The sequence below is a fragment of the Amphiprion ocellaris genome, chromosome 17 (genome assembly GCF_022539595.1).
Source record: "Amphiprion ocellaris isolate individual 3 ecotype Okinawa chromosome 17, ASM2253959v1, whole genome shotgun sequence".
In the NCBI taxonomy this organism is placed as follows: Eukaryota; Metazoa; Chordata; class Actinopteri; family Pomacentridae; genus Amphiprion; species Amphiprion ocellaris.
The window spans coordinates 19690347-19712082 of NC_072782.1; the positions used below are offsets into that span (position 1 = coordinate 19690347).

At 38.4% G+C, this 21736-nt stretch overlaps 1 protein-coding gene and 1 long non-coding RNA gene across 3 annotated transcripts; both read left to right on the plus strand.

Annotated features, from left to right (window-relative positions):
* The first annotated feature begins 501 nt into the window (after positions 1-501).
* On the plus strand, positions 502-16774 carry lin54 (lin-54 DREAM MuvB core complex component). Of its 2 annotated transcripts, none has more exons than XM_023296539.3 (14): positions 502-624; positions 3205-3989; positions 5820-5931; positions 6062-6192; positions 6814-6969; positions 8109-8310; positions 9568-9641; positions 9731-9928; positions 10030-10121; positions 12480-12551; positions 13124-13226; positions 13317-13454; positions 13564-13766; positions 14879-16774. In XM_023296539.3, the coding sequence occupies exons 2-14, from the start codon at positions 3234-3236 to the stop codon at positions 15078-15080; spliced, it is 2439 nt and encodes an 812-aa protein (XP_023152307.2). In that variant the 5' UTR covers positions 502-624; positions 3205-3233; the 3' UTR covers positions 15081-16774. The 2 variants fall into 2 exon arrangements, with proteins under 2 accessions (XP_023152307.2, XP_035798036.2); XM_035942143.2 differs by lacking the exon at positions 502-624 and adding an exon at positions 673-817.
* Positions 16775-17379: 605 nt separating this feature from the next.
* Positions 17380-19979, plus strand: LOC111587123 (uncharacterized). The gene is made up of 3 exons (XR_002748053.3): positions 17380-19040; positions 19594-19651; positions 19861-19979. It is a non-coding gene; the product is annotated as an uncharacterized LOC111587123 (long non-coding RNA).
* The last annotated feature ends 1757 nt before the right edge of the window (positions 19980-21736 follow it).

Genomic DNA, 21736 nt, shown 5'->3' on the forward strand with positions numbered 1-21736 from the left:
AATTCAGCCAGTTATATTGTAATCTATGTTTCTGTATGGTGTTTCAAATTCATGCTCCATGTGCCCCCTTTTAAATTTGAGCACCTGCCCCTCCAAAGGTCTCTGCACGGCCCTGTCCCTAAGAACCTAAAACTATAGAACCCTTTCCTGTTCTATCCTCTGATGTTTGAAAGAAAGACCTCATTGTGTCTCTTGAAGTCAGTGATAGGTTCTTTGTGTTTTTTATGTTTAGTGTGTTTTAGATTGTTTGTGCACCATCCTGTCATTTTACAGACTTCTTCTGACTGTAGGTGTAGTAGTAGTATTTGTTCTTTGTGTTGAGCTGTATTTACTTGCGTTTATTAAATTGCAATGTAATAAATAATTTGTAAACTTAAAACTTTAACAAAATTTTACTTAATTTAGCCAAATACTTTTCAATCAACTTTATCAAAGTTGCTGTAATGGTTGTTGAACAGAAACTGCGCTGTCTCTTTAAGCGTTACGTTAACGTGACGTAGGCTGGGGAGGGCGTGGCCGGCCTGTGAAATGTCAGGGAGGAATGGCGCTCGGCGCGGTATTTTGAACAATCGCTTTTCCTTTCCTCGTTTTATCTGGAAACGCTGGCCAGCCTAAAAACCTCGGGTAAGCACGACTACGCATCGGCCCACTCTAACGTCCAACACCACTGTATCCAGTAGAAAGCCGCTCACCTAGGAGCGTGTTCAGTGTTGAGAAATACAATGTTGTGCTAGCTAGCTCGGTGTTAGCAAGCTCAGCAAGTTTGCTAGTACAGTTGTCCTGGCCGCTGGGCTGCTGATGAGGACGATAACGATGGGTGAGGAGCAGGACACTCACAGGATCAATATTATGTTTAATGTCTAAGGCAGACTTATGTGATACCTTATGGTGTGAATATAATGTTACCTGAAGTTAACTTACAGCATCCGAAAAAGTAAAAGCTAACTTAGCCGGACACATAATTGTTTTGACGGGCTGGTAAAGCACTAAAATAGTTGTTTGTTCTGTTCATGTTGTCAAAAATTGTAGGACACAAATCAACTGTTGGCTTTTTAAATTAAACGTTTCGTTTTTATTTAGCTGCAAATCTCTCAACGTTACTATATTTGTCATTTTTCTTGATTTCTACGCGGATTCTGACGTGCCTGGGTTTAAATTAGGACTTACCCGACTAAAATGTTAAACTAAAATGTGTTATTTATAACTGCTTAGGCCAAGCTAACTATAGCACCAAAGCACAGGCTATGCTACACACACCGTTAGGGTAATCTATACGTATGCTTGCTGTTGCGCTTACTGCATTGTGTAGCTAAATTATTACTATCCGGGTGAATATCTCAAGTGACAGGAGGGATTATTGAAAGCTAGCATTGTTTACGTTGTCAGTCAGCTAAAAGAGTTTGTTACTTGCTTGTAGCACACAGTTAACAACAAGTCTGAGCTTCAGGTTTCGTGTAGCTGCTCTGTTTTGCGGTGAATTTCTGCAGATGAGTGTTTCTCAAAGCTTTATTTGAATAATACAAAATGCATTCAGCATAGCTCAGCGTTAGCCGGGTAGCTAACCGAGCTGATGACGAGGTAAAAATGGCGGATCTTTCGAAATCCAACCCCGGCCTGAAATAGTAACGCAGCCAGCAAGCAGCTTGTCGCTTTTTCTCGCTCTTTCTCACACTTCTGTGGATGTTTTCATAAAATAAGTGTAGCTCTGCGCAATTTCATTTGGTCGTTTTCACCTGGGGACGTGGGAGCACTCAGGACGGATAGCTGAGTGTGTCTCTGCGTGTGTACTATGGGATGGGTAGGGTTCATATGTGCGTTTCGGTGGATTGCTGTTGAGCAGAGTGCAGCAGGACAAAGATACGCCTGAGATGATCGCTGCGGCCTAGCTAGCCCAGCATCAGCTGTCAGCCCCTGTCAAAATCAGCACAAGTCAGACGTGACTCATGCACACCTCTGTACTGATTAAATCTCTCGTGGTTAACTCAATTGCAGGTTAATTTATCAAACCGGGAATTTCTGCTGTGAATACAAGGCTAACTTGGTAGCTTGAACTGCTTTGTTTACATTTCCTGCAAAGCCTTTTGCAGCCACACGACATTATTTTTCAGTTATGCATATGTATTAATTATGGAGAGCTGTGCATTAGAAACCAATATTATATATGTGCACTATAAATAGGGCTGTAAGATATTAGAAAAAAAAACACACTGTGATACTTCCAAGGAAGAAACTCATATCATATTTTAGAAAGTTCAAGTGAAGTCAGTTTGTGGACACAAAAACTGCTCAGTGCAAGTTTTGCATTTTGCTTAGGTTATTACTGATTATTTATTATTGAACATGATGGTGGAACTTTTCCCCTCACCAGCACCTGCATCTCATCTCCTGGACTATTTAAAGTGTTGGTCACCCAAATTATCATTAAATAAAATGATTATCAAAAATGAAAATGACCAGTAATAGTCTATAAGATAGCCTCACTTCCCCTGGTAGCTGAAAATTGGCGACCCTGGTCTAGCTCAGTGGTTTGCAAACGTTTTTATCACAAAACATACCTTCTTGTCATACAAGTTATGCAGACAGAGTGCCTGTTTTTTTTCCAACATCATCCTATCGGTAGCCAAAACACTTCTGTATTTCTTCATTTTTAGTGTTTGATATGCTCATGTGGAGCCAGCATGTGGAGAAGCTCTGTGTATTGTACCGTAAATAAAGTTTTGTAAAAATCAGTGCATTCAAGAATTTAACATCAGAATAAATTATGTTCATTTAGATTGACTTTTCTTGTAGATTGGCAGTATCCAGTGGTAGATTTGTTTAAAGAAGCAAAAAAACAAGCTGCAGAATCATGTTTTTGAGTTAATTAAACTTCTCATCACTTTTCCTGTGATATAGCTCTTGAGCGTGTGCACGTCAAGGCTCAAACAGTGTATATGCAGCCCTAATTATAACCCTTGTTTATTACAATTACTTCTTACAAATATGTGTAAAATAATCAATATATATTCAGATTGTATTTCCGTGTGTTGCAGTCTCTATGCTGCATGAAGTGCAGGAAATGCATGCTTCTAAATCCTTTGAAAAAACTTCCATTTAAATAGTACAAAATGACAATAATTCTCATTTAGCTACAGTCTTCTGTGTTCCTTTGAAAAGTGAGTGTTACCCTTTACAATGACGATGAAAATTGCATTGTTCTTTCAGGATTTACAGAGAGCTGAGACTTTGCAAGCATGGATGTGGTGTCACCAGAGCTTAACAGCCTCCTTCCTGATGAGATCATGGATACTGAGGCCATAGAGGATGTCCCTCAGTCCCAACCTGAAAGCACCACATCCCAGTCAGAGCCCAGCGATGACACATCGATCCCAATGGAAACGGATACACCCATGGCCTCAGAGAATTTGGGCCTTTGCTCAGACGCAACTTCAACAGAACATACTCGGGCTCTGACCACATCCACAGCTACAGACTCCCCACTGAGCATCAGCCCTGGAAGTCAGCTTCCTATCTCAATTTCCAGTACATCCTCGCCCATTCTCACCCTCAAACCAACCTTGGCTACTTCCACAGCCACAACTAAAACTACAGATAGCGTAACTGGGACTAGTGTCACTACGAGTGGGTTACAGAAGCTCACGGCTCCGTTCACCATCTCTGCTGCAAACCACCAGATTATTCTCAACAAGGTGGCCTCATCTCAAGCCACAGAGGCAGCAAAGTCTGCAGGCACTCCACCCCAGGTCATCAAGCAGGAAGGACAAAAACTTTTGGTCACAGCAATAGGAAAGTCGGGGCAGCCTATAGTGCTTCAGTTACCCCACACAGGTAACAAGCCTGGCATCTCACAGACTGCAGCAGACACCAAGTCTCCAGCTCCACAGTTTAAAGTGGTGACTATTGGTGGGAGGTCGGACTTGAAGCCAGTGGTGGGGAGTGTTGGGAACCAGGTGACCACATTACAGGCCCAGCAGCTGAAGACTGTACAGGTAACGTTGACTGAGTTGTATGTTAGTTCAGTATTTAAACAAATGAATATAAATGTTAGATTAAATATAATTGCTACTGCAGATGTTTTGCTTTTGGCAAAAACACTACACAAAGTGCTTAAAAGCTAATTATTAGTGAGAAAACATTGTAGCAAAAACTATACTTCGATACTATACTATAATTTCAGTGTCTTCTATGTATAGATGAGTGTTCAGTGACCTTCGCTTGAAGTAAACATCAACTCAGGCTTTAATGCTTGGCTTTAACCTACACTATCTGACTGTTTACTAGTCATGAGTAGTAACACTGAAGGATAACTGTTGAAAAGCTCTAATTTAATCAAACATAGGTTTAACATAAAAGGACAAAAAAATCTCAGTAAATTTTACAGTTTTGCTGCTAATTGTTGTTGATCTCCTTTATTTGTAATATTTGGTCAGCTTTTAGACAAGATCCTTTCGTCCTGTGCCTCCGTGACCTGAAGTGGAAATAAAGTGTACGTAACCAGAGCACAAGGGACGAATGGCTAGTCAATTTGGTAAATGATAGCAAAGTCAGCTATGTATTTTGAATTTTCATTGTAAAGTTACCTTTCTCTTTATATTTGTAGTTATGGCTTTATGGCATTACCTGTAAAGTTTTTTTGCAAGATGGTAGCTGTACAAATTGTAAACAAGAAATGGACAGTCAAGTTCACACTTTTTTAAATGAAGAAATGCTACAAGTTTTACCATGTCATAAACCTGAGAATATGTACAGTTAATTACAGCTGATACATTATACAAGTTGAAAGTTAATAATCTCTAATACTGAGTACTTCATTATAGACTAAAACCCCTTTAGTTCTATGAGCCTGAACACCTGTCTGCTGATACTGTGGCTGCAACTAAAAGTTATTTTTATTGTCAGGTAATCAAATAGTTGTTTTGTCCATTAAATGTCTGAAAAATACTCAAACTAATTAATCTGTTATAAAAATAGTTGGCATTTTTTACAGGTTGTGGTGCAGCTGTATTTGGTACATTCCTGCACTAATACTTTTTGAAAAAGTCGAACTATTTTGACCATTTACACTTAATCCTATAACTTAAATAGCCATTACACAGTGTTTATTGTTTGACCATGAATACATTTTCTGTAAATAAAAGTTCTTCTCAATTAGGCAAAATGACTGATGGGTCAATGTCAAACACCAGCACTGATTCATGTTCTGGAGTGGATCAGGTACAGACCAGAGAAGACCTCATAATCATTCAAATCTGCACAAGCTTATAAAGAACAATTCACAGTGTTTGTTACTTCTTCATGTTACTCAACAGATAGGACAATGACCCTAGTAAATGATACTCCTTTGAGTATTCAGAACTGAAATAAAAAAAACACTGGTATTCAGTTAGTACTTGATGTGAGGGAAAATAGCTCAGCAAGACTAGTGTATTGGCCAATAGTAATTTATAGCAGCTGTGTCGATACTAGTGAATCTGCCTGCAGATAAGTAGTGAGACATTGTAGAACAGAAATGGCACTAATTTTAGAAACTGTCACTGTTTCAGAGCTGGAATATCAGAGGGACACTGGCAGAAAATTTTTATACCGTAGATTGTTTTGTACCATGTATGTGGTCGTAAAAAAAAAAACTGTTGATATATATTTTTATTGTCTTTTGTTTTTAACAATTTCTGTCAGCCTCAAAAATCCAGTATCAGTTGGGCTGTGGCTGGCTAAAAAAACAGCACTTAGAGCTCAGGTGTCATTGTCAGTATATCTAGAGAAAACCCAATAAAACAAACAATAAGAATGATCTTTGATTTTACTGAATGTCTTCTTAGATTGCCAAGAAAACACCAGCATCTTCAGCTGCACCTATCAAGTTTATCATCACAAAAACTGTTAACAGCAAAACTCTAAGTCCGCAGACATCAGTACCTCCTGTAATTGCAGGTAAGTTCGTTTGAATAATTCCTGTTTTTGTGATAATTTCTTAGCACTGACTTTTTTCTTGGTGGAGTCAATTTTCTAAATCTGCTGCGCTAATAACCCATGTTTTGTCAAATTTTGTGCTGTTTGCTAGGACGGGTCCTGACTCAGAGTTCACCAGTGATTCCTCCGAGGACCATAAACCTCTCTGAGCCACACAACACTAGTATACAAAGCCTTCCGGGCAAAAAGATTGCTATTTCACCCCTAAAGACTCCCAGCAAGGTAGGCTCGACATTTATGTTTGGATAGTTTTTCCAACTGTGTTCAGTTTAATTTGTAAACAGACAGCAACACAGAGAGCAGGGAGGAGTGACCAAAATTACACTCAGAACCAAGTTATAAGTGACATTCCTAGTCTGCAAAGTGTTGATATATTGACTACTAGGGATGGCACAACACTAAAGGATATCTATCAAATATGGTTTAAAAAAAACTCAATACTTTTACTGTACATTTCTGGTCGTGGCCACTGTTGTATGTAGTCAACCCCCGAAGGACCATTCTGAGCCGGGAAAAGCCCCAGTTGACCTAAACAAGATAATGTTAGCCTCTGTGAATGCTGTGTGCAAATGCAGCTGTTGTATAAACATTTTGGGGACATGTTAATAAAGTTTACTGCCAAATCTCCAGATGTCTGCTTTTATGCGTCCTTCCTTTCCAAAGCTCAGTATCACCACTTGCATTCAGGTGTTTAGTTATCTGTAACTTGTCAGTCACATGTTCAGAATTTTGACATTAAGGTTTCAATATTGGTTATCTTAATTAATTGTGCATCTTTGTTTATCACTGTCTCGATGACTGTTGTACTGCTAAAACTGAGCTCTTCTTGTTTGTTTCTTTTAGGTGACTGTAGTGTCTGTGGCCTCCCCGACCTCCAACGCCTCTCAGAAATCAGTAGCGCTGCCTGTCAATGTAGCACTTGGTCAGCAGATCCTCACAGTCCAGCAGTCCACATCTGCATCTCCAGTCAAAGTGGCCACCAGTCAAAGTGCAGCACAGGTGAGGTCAAACACATCTGGACTTGAAAGAGATGAGATGTTCTGTATCAACAATGAAGTACGTGGAGTTGCTTTTTGGTTCGCTGACAGTTTCTCCTGCTGCTGCATTACTGAGGCCACTGTCGCCTCTAATGTTAAAAAACACAGCAACATGATAGGTGTTGTACATTTTTAAAAACATTGTTTACTCTAATAATTGCTTGTATGTAGTAATGAAACTAAATCATCTGTAAATCATTCTCTCAAATAACTGATTCATCATTTGGTCTAAAAATGTTACAAAGTGGAGAAGTCTAAAGATGTTCGGTTTACGGTCACATTAAACAAATAAGAGCATAAAATCCTCACAACAAAGAAGCTGGGTCCTGAGAATGCACTTAATACACTTAATTTGTCAAATAGTACAGTATAATAGCTCGTTAATGTTTGGTGGATCAGCTAATTGATTGATTGACAGCTCTGTTTAGCTTGAACAGTGAACTGTTGTCCCCTTATTCTCTGTGCAGGCATATTGAGCATTCATGTGTTGGCAGCCATAAAATTAGATTTTACCTGTGAGTCTTGTCATGCCACTGGCAGTTGTGTGTCTGCTGCTTCCTTTTAAATGTTTCTGCCACAGCTGACTGTAATACACTTGATCTAATGTGTCTTTCCAAAGTTTTAATACCTTTCTTTTTGCTTTTTTTTGTAAAGATGACAAGCCATACATTGAAAAGTGTGTCTTTATTGTGTAGGATGTCTGCTAGCTGTACCAATTTGCAAAGACTAAGTTGTTCTGTGTGAAGTTTTACCTCTTGAAAGAAACTTTTCTTATTGAAATGCAACAATGGAACAATTAGATTCACAGGAATATCTTTTATTTTATAACTATCTGGCCTTCCTGCCATATTTTGCACTTTGCACCCATAGCTTTATGACACAGATATCACTTAATGAAGTCCTTTGGCGGGGCTTTTTCCTCCATACACTATAGATAGAACAGACACAATACAACTTACAAAATAAAAAACAGAAAATTTAACTTTATGTTTTGTGTTCTCTTCACAGGTTTTTCTGCATCAGTTGCAATGTGTTTTGTTGGTTTGTTTTTCAGTTTTAATGTAAAGGAAATTGTCTCCTATGTTACCTGAATGTTTTCAGAATATTAAACCTGTGCAGTCTGTGGCTGTGGGAGGAGTGGGCGGTTCCCAGTTTAAGACCATCATCCCGTTGGCTACCCAGCCCAATGTGCAGCAGATTCAGGTGCCAGGAAGCAGGTTCCATTATGTTCGTCTTGTCACAGCAACCACGGCGAGCAGCACAGGACAGCCCAGCGGTCCCAGCACCAGCTCCATACAGACAGGTGAATTCTGCTAGCAAAGCCACAATGTACTTCATGTTATACACTGCCTGTCCAAAAATCTCTACTTTAATATTTCACTGGACTGCCTTTGGCTCTGAGAACGACACACATTTGCCGTGGCATTATTTCAATAAGCTTCTACAATGTCACAGCATTTATTTCTGTCAAAAGTTGCATTAATTTTCTACCAAGATCTTACATTGATGATAGGATAGTCGGACCGCTGCACAAAGTCTTCTCCAGCACATCCCAAAGATTCTCAATGAGGCTGAGGTCTGGACTCTGTGGAGGCCAATCCATGTTTAAAAATGATGTCTCATGCTCCCTGATCTACTCATTCATAATGTGAGCCCCATGAATCCTGGCATCGTCATCTTGGAACATGCCCATGCCATCAGGGAAAAAAAACTCCATTGATGGAAAGATCTGGTCATTCAATATATTCAGGTAGTCAGCTGACCTTATTCTTTGGGAACATAATGTTTCTGAACCTCATCAACCCCAGATCATAACCCTAACCCCCACAGGCTTGTAAGTACTTGTCATGATGAGTGCCTCTCTTCTTACACTAATGTGCCATCGGAACAGGGTAAATCTGGACTCATCAGACCACATGATCTTCTTCCATTACCCCAGAGTCCAATCTTTATGCTTCATAGCAAACTGAAGCCTTTTTTTTGTGATTAGCCTCACTGATCAGTGGTTTTCTTAGAGCTACACAGCTGTTTAGTCCCAATCCTTTGAGTTCCGTTCACATTTTGCATGTAGAAATGCTCTTTCTTTCACTATTAAACATAGCTGTGAATTCACTTGTTGATTTCCTACCTTCATCTCAGAGTTTGTTCCGACCACATTTGTTCCTCAAAGAGGTTCACTACTATCCTTCAGGTTTTAAATAATGCATTGGATGGTTCTTATCCTGATTTTAGTAGTTTCGTCTCCTTAATTGTTTTCTTTGCTTGATGCAGGCCAATAAGTTGACCCTTCTCAGACAGATTAACACCCTTTCCATGACCACAGGATATGTCTTCCAACATGGTTGTTTAAGAAATGAGAAACTCCTCACTGCATCAGCTAGGGTTAAGTAAGTTTTTACCAGCTGAAACATGTTCATCACTGCAGTAATTATCCAATGGAAGGCTCTTATCTATTTGCTTAGTTAAATCCAAGTGGTGCCCTTTTTTTGGACAGGCAGTGTATTTGAAGACATACTGAGATGATGTTCTGTGGCAACTTACAATGCTAAATATCCCACAGCTAAACCCATGGTGGTCAGTACAGGAGCAGTCAGGATGTCTGTCCCAATTGTCCCACCACAGACCATGAAGCAGGTAACCTTGGCTTTCTGTTTATGTTTATTCAAACTGAGCTTTTTGTGAAATGTTCCTTGAGCTGCATTAATGGATTGTATTCCCTACAGGTGGCTCCTAAGCCCTTGACATCAGCAGCACAAGTAGTAACCACCACTCAGACCCAGCAACGCCTCATCATGCCTGCAACTCCACTGCCCCAAATCCAGCCTAACTTCACTAACCTCCCTCCAGGCACCGTCCTGGCACCAGCTCCTGGAGGCGGGAACGTGGGCTATGCAGTTGTGCCAGCACAATATGTCACACAGGTTAGGGGTGTTTTGTGTGTGGTGTGCTGTGTATTTATTCACTACGCTTTTTTTATGAGTGCGTTGAGCTTTTTCTGTTGTGTTTTCGGCCTGACTTATAGCTCCAGCAGTCACCGTTTGTGACACTCGCCAGCAGCTCCAGTTTTCCTGCGTCCGCTGGCATCCAGACTCAGGCCAGATTGCCTCTTAATGGGTAAGAAGGAGCTGAATCCATCAAGGTTATACTGTAAATGTTTGTTTTTTTAAAAAACATACACAGTGTGGACAGACCAACAAAGTTATTTGTATTCTGTTTAAAGCAGTTTTGAAATAAGTATAGTAAGTGAAAATACTGAATGGTCATGGTTAATGTGCAAAACAAAATGCTAAAATGAAAAGCAGGTTAGAAACTAAACAGAAATTTGAAACAGGCATGGCTACTTTAAAAACTGGATTAATACAGTTAGTTTTTAAATTAAGTTCTGCATTTATTTGTTTGCAAACCACTTAGACACCAACTAGAAATGGGCTATTTATATACTGTTAAAAAAAAAAAAAAAAAACAGCGTCCAAGGTGTCATCAGAAAGCTCTGAGATTCTGCTTACAAAAATCAAAAACCATGCACGATTTAAATTTGGACACAATCTCCTTGTGCTGCAGTACACTGCTGCCTGTGCTTCCCCAACACTTGTAATGCTCCCTGGAGATCCTGTTATGTAAACATGTCAAGCACCATCTGTGATGAGGGCTGAATCTCCTAAACTGTGTCAAAACTGACTCTTCAATATGAATTACATTTTTGGAAAGGGGAAGAAATCACAGCGAGCCAAATGTAGCGAGTAGGCTGAGTCAGGAGTGATGACTGTGTTGTCCCAAAAAAAGCCGAAAAATACCTATGCACATTCACCACACTGTGAACAAGCACATTGCAGTATGGACTAGCCTTGCTTTGCCAGCCCAGTAGAACATATTAGTCTGGCTGCACCACACCATAATTCTGCTACAGGACAAGAAATCTCTGGCTTATTTATATTTCTTTTAACGAATCAAAATCATGTGGGCAGGGCGGAGCGAAGCATCCGTCTTCAGTGTTTCCCCCAAATAGTGGTGGATGGAATTGTTTTTCTAGAACATTTGCACACAGGGAGATGAACACTGTGACAAAAGTGGGTAAACCACAGCAAGAAGGCTTCATTACTGCGTAATCCAAATCCTCTGCAAATCTTTAAATTTTTAGTGTAGTATGTTGCTGCCCGTAGACTGTTGTTGTTTCCTGTAGTGAAGAAGCAATAACACACAGATAGCGGAAGGAGATTAGAAAGTCGACTGAAAAGATGCTGACCTGCTCCTGACCTGATACTCCTTCTCTCTGGTCTCAAAGACTGCAGCTTTTTTGCTATGATGGTGACTGCAGACCCGCCTCTGGTCACTACTGATGATCCACATGAAAGTTGGTTAATCCAGCTGCTGACTGACACAGAATGTGGTGTCTGCTTTCTGCTCTAGTTTGAGCTTCATGGAGAAATTACAAATGCACAGCTATCAGTGGTCAGAAAGATATGCGCATAACACAAGTCCCACTGTTATAACATGATGTCACACAGTCTCCTGACTTGTGACCGTTACTTCTCGCACTTGTAGCACACGCGTGACTGTGATGCACTCTGTTCACAATTCACGCAATCCCGGAGCTTTCTGTTCACCCCTTGCAGTTGTTCTTGGAATTATTAAATGAACTGAATTCAAATGTTCAAGCTATGTTTTATTAAACTGTAAATTAAATTCTCAATACCTGCCTTTAGAAATACCACACGTCTTGTAATATCTCTGGCTTGAATCCAGTCAGGGACATTTGTTGCATGTCATCCTTCTCTTTTTCCACAGGTAATGCTTCCTGACTGTATTCAGTCAGTTAGAGGTAAAAATGCCAAAATAACAAGAAAGCTCTTGGAAAGTGCACTTCAGTGCCAAGGCGAATGCCCTATCTTGCAATTTTAGTGATATGGATTTGCACCAAAATGTAGTGGGTTGTTCCTTTTGCCCATTCTCTATCTCCACCAAGACTCATGAAATCTGTTGTAGTAGTTGTAGGTTGATCTTGCAGACAAACATAGAAGCAGCCCTTAAAACAAGTTTTTACCTCAACTTGGTGGAGGGATACAAAGAAATACCACATGTCCCAAGAATACTTTAAATTGGTAAAGCAAAAGTCTTTTAAACGAACATGGTGACACTTAAAGAAAAACACAACTCTCAAAGTTAATAAATACTAAAACACCATTTTAAAGCTGGAAAGACACTTGGAAAACACAGTTCTATGTCAAGACCATTGTCATGTCTTGCTGTTTTTGTTGTTAAGAAAGTTATCCAGATCCACACCAAACCCTCTCTTTTTACACAGTTTCATGAAACTGAACCTGGTATTTTTGCATAGTCTTGCGTCCAGACAGGCAGATAGGTACACAAATGACACTGAAAACATACATGATGACTGGGATTTTTACTCTGTATTATTTATTGGTCGAATGTTCTTTTATTTCCTTTTAATCTAAGTAATTTATTGGTTCACAGCTTGTCAGCAGCAGAGACAACCTCGAGACCAAGAAAACCATGCAACTGCACCAAGTCACAGTGTCTCAAGCTGTAAGTATCACTGTCATTAATGCAAGTTTGTTGTGTTTTATATGTTTGATGAAGTTTGACGAGATTAATGCATGTGCACCTTCCTATTTCTAATTATGTACAGGTACACTGTAATGGCAATTTTTTTCTATAATTGAATAATCTTGACTTAAGTCAAAATGTCAAAATCTGACCTATTTCATGTCCTCTGATGAGAGTATTTGCTGGTTTGTTTGGTTTTCTATCACATTAACTTGAATAGTTGGGCTCCTGGATAGTTGGTCAGATAACTAGTATCACAACTTCCACTTTGAGTAATTGTAATTCACATTTTCAACTGTTTTCTGACATTTTATGATCCAGAGGATTGTTTTTTTAGTCTATAAAATAATTTACAGATTAACAAGCAGTGAGTGTAGTTTGTAATATCAGCCGTATTCCTAATACTCTTAACACTAGTAGCAAAATAGTATTGCAGAAGACATCAGTTCTCTTCTGTTTGTGTTTGGGGACCACTAAGGGACACAAAGCTGCTAACTCACATTCATATTCAGGCAGTTTGATTAAGTAGAGCTCTGATTGTGTTCCTCTAGATACTGTGACTGCTTTGCAAATGGAGAGTTCTGCAATAACTGTAACTGCAATAACTGCTTCAATAACCTGGAACACGAGACGGAACGTCTCAAAGCCATAAAGGTGAGGTACAAGTTCAGTTTGTGAGTTATTGGACTGAGCAGCTTGCTGTCAGACAAGGTGATGAATCAAGCTGAAAATGTGTTTTCATAGACGTGTCTCGACCGAAATCCAGAGGCCTTCAAACCTAAAATTGGTAAAGGCAAAGAGGGAGAGGCAGACCGTCGACACAGCAAAGGCTGCAACTGCAAAAGATCAGGCTGCTTGAAGAATTACTGCGAGTGCTACGAGGTGGGTTTTTTCTCTATTAGTAATATGACTTTGTTTTGTTTTTCTCACCTGACTGTGATTTATTTGGTTGCTTTTGAATTTAATTTTTTTCCCTTGTGTCACCTCATAGGCAAAGATCATGTGCTCATCCATTTGTAAGTGCATTGGCTGCAAAAACTTCGAGGAAAGTCCAGAGAGGAAGACGCTGATGCATCTGGCCGATGCAGCAGAAGTGAGAGTACAGCAACAGACTGCAGCCAAAACCAAACTGTCCTCACAGATCTCAGACCTGCTCATGAGGACGACGCCTGTTGTTTCAAGTGGAGGCGGGAGGTACTCCAAACACTTTCAGGCTTTTCTACAACTATGAAATACACTGCTATGGAATAACTATTGACATTATTATTTTAGCAGCTATAGCTAAAGCAATTTTTTCCTAATGCCTTTTAATCATTTACAATTTTGCTTTCTACCTCGAGCAATAATACAGTCATGAAAGCCAAAAGAAAAGAAAGTTCCAAAAGAAAGAAAAATAGAAAAAATAGGTCAAACAAACATCTCATTTTAATGAAGTCTCATTAATATCAGCACTAGGACTATAGTAAACCACAAAAAATCTTCATCGCCTCAAATTTTGCCTGCCCTTCAACTTATCAATCGGTTGTGTGGCAAAAGAAATCTTCACATTATCTCCAGATGAACTAAATTAATAGAGTGCACTCTACCTGCTAGCCTTATTGGCTTACATGATTTCTAAATAAATATAAAAAGTTAATATTTGCATTATATTAATCTTCTGAACCCCAAACCTTGTTGGCAGGTTTGAAAGGCATTTTATCTTTCCAAGTTCATTAAAATTACACCATTTATCACAGCTTGAAACTGTCTGATGGTCCTTGAACTAATCATGTGTGATGCGACGTTCCATACGTAAATTTTACCAACTCTAAGCTTTAAAAAAAAAATCACATTTTATCAAACTAATTTTATGTATCATTCAGTCATTTGCAAAAAATATATCCTTTGCACAGGATGCATAAAAAGTAGTGGTGGGACATGATTTGAAAAAAAATCTAATTACAGGATTTGTAATAAATTAATCACCATTAATTGCATTTTTGTCAAATAACAGTATTTGAAACAATAAGCAAAATTTTTCAATTCAAATAAATTTTAAAATGGTGCATATAGAAAAAAGTGATCTTGATGATTTAAAGCCTGGATTTAGTTTGGTTTTCCCACTGTATGGCATATAATATAGGTAGTTCAAGGAGCTTCAAAAAGCTGAAGATCCATAGATTCATTCTGTTTATTAAAATAAAGCAAACATGATAAATACAATAAATGCGCCATGGCTTGAAAATGCTATATAGAGATTATTACAAATAATATTAGAAATGATCATGTGTTCTCTTACTAAGACTTTGTTTTCCTTTAATCAACAGGCTGCCATATACATTTGTAACAAAGGAGGTTTTGGAAGCGACGTGCGAGTGTTTGCTGGAACAGGCCAAAAAGGCAGAACAGACTCACCAGCCTCGGGCAGAGGCAGAGAGGATGATCTTGGAAGAGTTCGGACATTGTCTCATGAGGATAATCAGCTCAGCGGGGAAAGCCAAAGCAGACTGTGCCTCTATCAACTGCTAGGCCAAGCTCTCCTGGCGTTTTCTCTGACCTTTCCCTGGCTGTGGAGGCTGAGACACAATTTGTTTGCACTCTGTCTCAGACCCCTGGGGCTCCTGTCCTGCATGGAAACAGGTTGTCTTCGTCATCAGAAGGTAGAACAATAACCTCAAGGCAGACAGATTCCCCCGCCTTAGGCAAGCAGGAATAATAAACATGGAACAGATTGCACTGTTCACCTCACTGAAGGACAAATGGACAGAACTGCCTTTCAAGTTGTCATCACACCCGTCCACGTGGTTGTGATGGGCAGAAAACAGACTGAGATAGTGCTAAACATGAATTTCAGCATTCTTTCACTTCCCTTCAAGCCCCTATCAAAGCTGTTTGTTCTTCCATTTTTCTGTTTTCCTGTTATTCTTTCTTATTTTGAGGTTTTCAAAAAAAATCGTCTGTAATTTTTACGTAATCAGTATATTTGTGCTTACGGTAGACAAACAGAACTTGTATCTTTTATATTTATTTTTATTGTTAATCATTGTGAGCGCTAATATTGTGTGGCTTATAGTGCTGCAGCCTGTTAATTAACCAAGGCTAAACTAAATTGTTTCAAAGAAAATAAGTAGAGGCAATCTTTGCTTTAATCCTAAATGCAAGTGTAAAATGAATGCAGTCACACACACATACACACATCTAAAAATACACAGCACTGCTCAGAATAGTTGAAACATGGCTACACCGACTGAGGTACACAATTCTTCTGGTGCTGTCTCATGTTTTATTAGTCACATGCTTACTGTACATTAAAAACACCATGAAGTTAAAAATAGTGACTTATTAAAAGATGTTCCTGATAACTGCTCCTAATTAGAGGTGAGCAGGCAAATCCATAATGGCAGCAGGACAACGCACAGTCACAATGCAAAGATGCTCAGGAACTGCTTGACAAACACAACCAACAGACCAAGATGTTGCCTCCAAACTCTTCAAATCCCAATCTGATCAAGTATCCGCAGGATGCACTGGAACACGTTTAAGCCACCGAGGTTCCACCCCATCAGGATCCTTTACCCACGTCCCGATGTCAGACACCCCAGGATACCTTCAGAGGTTTAGGTTTCTGTTCCTGAGTAGGGTCTACACAGTATTGTGCAGGTGGTTTTAATGTTGTTGCAGATCGATGTACAATGCCTATAAAAAGTATTCACCCCCCTTGGATGTTTCACCCTTTTGTTGCTTTTATACATTAAATCATGGTCAGCCCATATAATTAGGCTTTTTTTTTTAGAAGAATTTGCCTCCCCAAAAAAACACAACTTGTCAATATCAAAGAGAAAACAGATTTTTACAAAATCATGTCAATTAATTAGAAATATATAAGGGAAAGTAAATGATTGCATAAATATTCACCCCCTTCAGGTCAGTATTTAGTAGATGCGCCTTTGCACTGAGTCTGTCTCAATCAGCCTGAACATCTGGACGCTGCAATTCTCCATTATTTACAAAACAACTCGAGCTCTGTCAGGTTGCTCAAGGATCGGGAGTGAACAGCTCTTTTTAAGCCCAACCCACAAATTCTCGACTGGATTAAGATATGGGCTTTGACTTGGCCACTCCGGAACATTCACCTTGGTGTCTTTGAACCATTTCTGTGTAGTTTTGGCTGTATGCTTGGGGTCATTGTCTTGCTGGAAAATAAATCTCAAAAGTCGTAGTTCTCTTGCAGACTCCAGGATTTGGTGATATTTTTCAGCATTCATGTTCCCCCCCACCTTTGCAAGCCTTCCAGGACCTGCTGCTGAGAAGCATGCCCACATCATGATGCTGCTACCACCATGCTTCACTGTGGAGATGGTGTGTTTGCTGTGATGTGCAGTGTTTGGTATTCGCCAAACATAGCATCTAGTCTGATGGCCAAAAAGCTCAATTTTTGTCTCCTCAGACAAAAGAACTTTCTTCCAATTGACCTTAGTATCTCCCACATGCTGTTGAGCGAATTGGTGAGATTTCATTAGAGCTTTTTTCAACAGTGGCTTTTTCTTGGCCACTTTTCCGTACAGCTTTGACTGGTGAAGAACGTGGGCAACAGTTTTTTAATGCACAGTCTCTCATCTGAGCCACTGAAGCCACTTCAGAGTGGTTGTAGGCGTCTTGATGGCCTCCCTCACCAGTCTTCTTCTTGCCCAGTCATTCGGTTTGTGACGACAACCGGCAGATTTAAACAAGTGCCATACTCCTTCCATTGCTTAATGATGGATTTAACTGAACTCTGTGGGGGTGTCCAGTGAGTCGGGGGGGGGGGGGTGGGTGTAATATTTATGCAATCATTTATTTTCCCTTATATATTTTTAAGTAATTGACATGATTTTGTAAAAATCTGTTTTCACTTTGATATTGAAGAGGCTTTTGTTGCAAATTCTTGTCAAAAAAGCCAGATTATATTGACCATGATTTCATGTATAAAAGCAACAAAAGGGTGAAACATCCAAGGGAGGTGAATGCTTTTTATAGGTAGTGTATGTTAGTGCAAAGCAGAGCTCCTTCAGCAATTTATTAAGCTCACTTTAGCTCCTCCACTGCTTCTCAAATGTGCCCAGTTCCACTTCCTTTTCAGTGAAAACCATTGTTCACTCACCACCATTGCAGCATAGTGTCTGTTTTGTTTTCATGTTATTACTTATGACTCCAAACAATATTATGTGATGCAGATGGATTCATTGAGTCATTTTTCTTTACATAGAAAAAAACTGTTTAATCATGAATCAATCAGAAATCAAATTTAAACTTAATTTTATATGTAACTTTTAAAACCAGTCAAAGGCAGTTCAGTTGCTGTATAAGCAACAGACAAAGCAGGATGTTGGAAATAGATTGAGAGACTTAATACACATGAAAACAGCTGAATAATATTAAATGTTTGACAGGTAGTTAAGATGATTAAGAAAACACAAATATGAAAAACTACACAAATACATTTGTTACATGAACAGTAACATAAATGATCAAGTAGAACAATACTAATTTTATGGTAAATATAGAATATACATATAAATGTGAAAACCATAAAATGCTAAAATACTGTATTAAAGCCATATTGAATAGATGGGTTTATATCAAACATCAGAAATTATTTTCTTTTTTGTACATTCAAACATACAAACGACCAAACTTCATTTCTTTAATGCTTTTCTACATTTTAAGTATGATTTTTGATCATATTGAGTGACTAAATTTCTTATTGATAAAGTTTTACTTTACTTTAGCATGCTGTTGTTAAACAATATCACTGGCAGTGTTATTGACACTTTTAAAATGCACAGTGGTCTAAAATGAAACCCATAAAAGAAAGGACATTCGACCAACAGGACTGCTAATAAAGTGAAATCTTAACCAAAAGTGCGTCACTTTGGGTTCTCTGGAGGTATTTGTAAGTTACTGCTTGACCAACAGTCTAATGCTATTTTATGTTGAGAATCTTAACACAACGTTAGACTATTGAAGCACATTTTAAAACAAAAATGATCAAAGCTGATGAAGCAGAACCAGACTTATCTTCTTATTCAACAACATTGTTGTTGTCGTTTAAGCTGGTGCCGACATTACCCACAATACAATTCCGAAGCTGCCCGATTCGTCGCGGATTCAGTTCATAGACGGTTTATATACAGTCTGTGATTCAGTTGCATTATATGTATTGTAAAGTCCAAAGAAGCTACACTCTCAATCACTGATGTTTTCTAAATATGCAGTATGGCTCACTAACACCTGAAGCATTTTTAGATTTAAAAATAAAAATAAAAAATTGGTGTCATTGCCCTTTAAAAAGGGCGTCAATGCGCATGCCCAGTCTTCCTCATAGCTTAGATACATCCGACGCAGCAGGTGGCGCTAACGCACAGAGAGGACAGGACAAAGAAGTCATCAGAAAGCTGGCACATGTGTGGATCAGTTACAAGCTGGAGGTCCTCAGGAGTGTTACTAGAGGTAGGAACAGTTATATTTGATCAGAAAGTCTGTTTATCAAGTTAATCCAGTCGGTACACGTAGTTAACTGACTCCTTCATCTCTTTTTAGCATGCTTTTTAAACGAGTTTTTGCTTAGTAACGTTAGCTGAAACACCTCTACCCGTGGGGGGAAGAGTTGATCATTAATTAGGCAAGCATATTGTAAATTAAATCCGATGTGACACTTCATTTTATTGTTAATGCGTGGCAAAGGTTACCCCCAATGGCTAGAGCACGTGGTTAAGAAAATTTGACGTGTTGCGTCTCAGATTAGCTTCCCGCCAAACTCCTGTTTGAAAGTTGCGTATTTGGTAAATGCACGGTTATTTATCCGAGTTCGTCACCAACAGGACACGAAAAAACTGATTTTCAGAATTTTTTGCAACCACTTATCAAATCGGCGTGCGTTTTATTATCTTAAAAATTAAAATGTTTGTACAACAATCTGACTTTGTAATCTAGTCTGTTTGTTCAAAATGCAAATACTAATACACTTGTAAGCTTTAAATGAAATTATAACTTGTTTTCACAGATCAGCTGCAAAAAAAAAAAAAGAAGTTCCGGCTAAATAAGCCATGTGGACCTGATAGGTATGTATTGTAGTTTTGTTATTCTATAGTGAATTTAATGGCTATCCCAATGATTATATCAATCACTACCCATCTGACCCATTCATATGTCTGGGGAAGATTATTCATGAGCTTCTAAATGAGGGTTTTGACGTTCATTTTCTAATTTTATAAATCCAGTTAAATATAAGTGAGAGTTGTTTATTTTTATGATGCTATTGTTCTTTCAGGGTCATACTGCTGAGGTGAGGACAGAGTTTGGCCGACCCAGCTACATCTGCCATATCCACTTGATAGGTTTGTTTTTGTTTTAAATTCATTGCCAAATAAAGGCAAATTGTGAAACGCAGTTGGTGTGTCTGGGTGTTTATTTTTTGCACTTTCATTGCCTCACTCTTTATGTCTATTTCATGTCTTTTGTGTACTTGTAAGATTTAATTTTCTCCATCATTGTCAGAATTGGGTGGCAGTGGTGGAAAGAAGCACGTATTTAGATCTAATGCTTATTGAGATACTTAAGTATCTTTTTGATACTTTATTTTCTACATTTACAGGTTCTTGTCACTTCTCAGATTAAGATTTTGCTTAAATGCCTTTTCAAAAATGAAACAAATACCTCCACATCGTCTTGGCTTGTGAGTCCTTCAAAATAAAGCAGACTTTACTGGAACACTTGGTACATTTCTACTAAAGTGTAATAAGACAGGTTTCTTTTAAAAATAAATATTGCAAACTTGAATTCTTTATCTCCCAACTGATTTTTTATCTCATGGCTCCTCTGATTTTTCTTGTGATCTTTGGAAGGCTTTGACTCCAAGGTTTGAAATGACAAGACTGAACTACCTACCTGCTACAAAAGTAACAGGGTGCTCACAAATTAATTGTTCTGTGTTAGTACCTTTGTTCAGCTCAGTGTTCTTTCAATGTTAAATTTTTTCCTAATACTTTGTACTTGAAGTGGAGTAATGTACATTTTTTCCCTTTAAAATTTCTATTCTATATGTAAAGTAGCAGGACAAGGGGATAAAGTACAGCATTTAACAAGTGAGTATACTGCTGTGTAACATAATTTGATGCCAAACAATTCTGAATTGTATCACCTTAGTAATTACATTACTTCTAAGTTGAACAGTAGAGTACTTGGTCTAAATTAAAATAAGTTTAGTTACGTCATCTTGGTCTCAGCTAATCAAACAAGATGCTCCCAACATTCACCAGACTTATTTTCATGTATTTTGCCAAACTCTCATTGTGCATTTTTGTGCTGAAGAGCAAGCAAGGTTTTTTTTTTTCTTTCTGTTGTGAACTGCAGCTCTGATAAATACTTCATTCTGTACGTTTTGATTACTGCTGCAGCTGTGGTGGCTGGTCACCAATATTCCTGTATTCTATTTTTGTAAAACCTCACAATTAGATGTTTTATTTATTATGACAATTCTTTTCCACGTAGAGCCATGATGCCGACATGCAGATAGACACAGACCATAGAGGAAGAGAAACTGAGAGGTTTCTGTTCACAGGTCATTATATCCATCTTCATGCAATTAGACTGATTAGAAATTACAGGTATACTCACTTTAGTTTCCATGATCACAGTTTTTGGTTTTATTTGTGTGTCAGTGACCACAATGACAACTTTTGTTGCACTAAGTTATCACTTGAGGGTCTGTCTTCATTATCAATAATTTAAGTGATATTGCACACGGTTGATGTCACTGTATACTGTACAAGTACCCTTAACTGTACTTAATCACAATACTTGAAAGTGTTCTTAATTTCCAACAGTGATTATTCTAAATGGGCCTTTCTACGTAATCAGTACTTTTACTATGAGTATTCTAAAATTAGCTTTAACACTAATATTTTTACTTGTGTATTGTTTTGGACAATATTTGATTTTTTTATTAAGATTAAAATATAAACAAAAATATAAAATTAGTAATTATGTTTTCAGATTGTTGGTATTTTTATTTGATATTTTAAATGTCCAATGTTCCACGTATATGCCTTTTGCTGCCGTTTTCGAACAGTTTTAATTAAAAACAATGTCAAAAAACAGTCGTAGTTAGCGTCGTTAGCATGCTAGCAGATAGGAGGGGGTCGTAC

Bases quoted from the DNA above. Each gene is read 5' to 3' on its own strand.
- lin54 (XM_023296539.3), top strand. From the start codon at position 3,234: ATGGATGTGGTGTCACCAGAGCTTAACAGCCTCCTTCCTGATGAGATC. The intron at 8,311-9,567 runs GTGAATTCTGCT...AATATCCCACAG, and splicing joins CACCAGCTCCATACAGACAG to CTAAACCCATGGTGGTCAGT. The intron at 9,642-9,730 runs GTAACCTTGGCT...TATTCCCTACAG, and splicing joins CACCACAGACCATGAAGCAG to GTGGCTCCTAAGCCCTTGAC.